The following is a 992-nucleotide window of genomic DNA, read 5'->3' on the forward strand; positions in this document are numbered from 1 at the left end:
GTGATATCTACGATCGAGAAGCACGGCGGTTTGACGTACGAGGCGTTGAAGGAGATGACGTACATGAATCAAGTAATTAGTGAATCTCAAAGATGTCACGCAGCACTAGGTTTCATGCATAAAGTATGCACGGAAGAGTTCGAGCTTCAAGGATCCGATGGATTGACGTATCGCGCGAAGCCTGGCACTGACATATTCCTATCCGTTCACGGTTTGCACAACGATCCCAATTATTGGGTTGATCCAGAAGTTTTCGATCCGGAACGATTCAGCGATGAGAGAAAGCAAACTATAGAAAAAATGGTATATCTTCCTTTCGGTGAGGGACCAAGAATTTGCGTTGGAATGAGAATGGGTTTGCTACAGGTGAAGGCTTGTTTCGCTACTTTGCTGAGAAACTACAAATTGGAATTGTCACCAAAAATGCAACTTCCATTGAAAATGTCGCCGCATTATTTCCTAACGCACCCACATGGCGGTGCTTGGGTATATATCTCTAAGCTTTAAAGTTATTGAAAAGTTTTTATAAATTTTCATATATTTATGTTCAGATGTATAATACTGCGAAGATCAACGTTTATTTCTGTTACGTTGGCTAAGAATTGTTAAGTAAAGACGTTTGTTAGAATAAAGAAGAGATAATTATAGGTGTAATATATTTATCACTACGCTGCTGCTCCTTTTAATCGGCAAAAATAAAGTTATCATGACAGCGACCTTTGTTACTTGATAATAAATTCTGATTTGGCATTCTATATATATATATACGCCATATTAACAGAGGGGAATTTAACATTACGGAATTGATACGGAAGTTATGTAAGCTTTGAGCATGATGCAAGCGTGAAAGACGAATGAATAAAATAAAATAAAAAGTTAGACGTATAGCATTTATGGGAGTGTGTATACGAGTCTATATTCCGTGTCTCAAAACGAAGGGACTCGAGCGAGTTTTCTGAGTGGTTTCCCGTGTTCACCGTGGCTATGTATAC

General features: G+C 38.5%; 1 protein-coding gene across 1 annotated transcript; it reads left to right on the forward strand.

The window, feature by feature from the left end:
- Window positions 1–6: 6 nt before the first annotated feature.
- On the forward strand, window positions 7–668 carry LOC105681953 (cytochrome P450 6j1). Its single transcript, XM_012393491.3, has one exon. It carries the CDS (start codon window positions 55–57, stop codon window positions 505–507), a length of 453 nt encoding a protein of 150 aa, XP_012248914.1. The 5' UTR covers window positions 7–54; the 3' UTR covers window positions 508–668.
- Window positions 669–992: the final 324 nt, after the last annotated feature.

This window comes from Bombus impatiens, unplaced genomic scaffold (genome assembly GCF_000188095.3).
Source record: "Bombus impatiens unplaced genomic scaffold, BIMP_2.2 scf_3474, whole genome shotgun sequence".
Taxonomy (NCBI): domain Eukaryota; kingdom Metazoa; phylum Arthropoda; class Insecta; order Hymenoptera; family Apidae; genus Bombus; species Bombus impatiens.

What these genes read in the sequence shown, in the direction of transcription:
- LOC105681953 (XM_012393491.3), top strand. Translation starts at nt 55, where the DNA reads ATGACGTACATGAATCAAGTAATTAGTGAATCTCAAAGATGTCACGCA.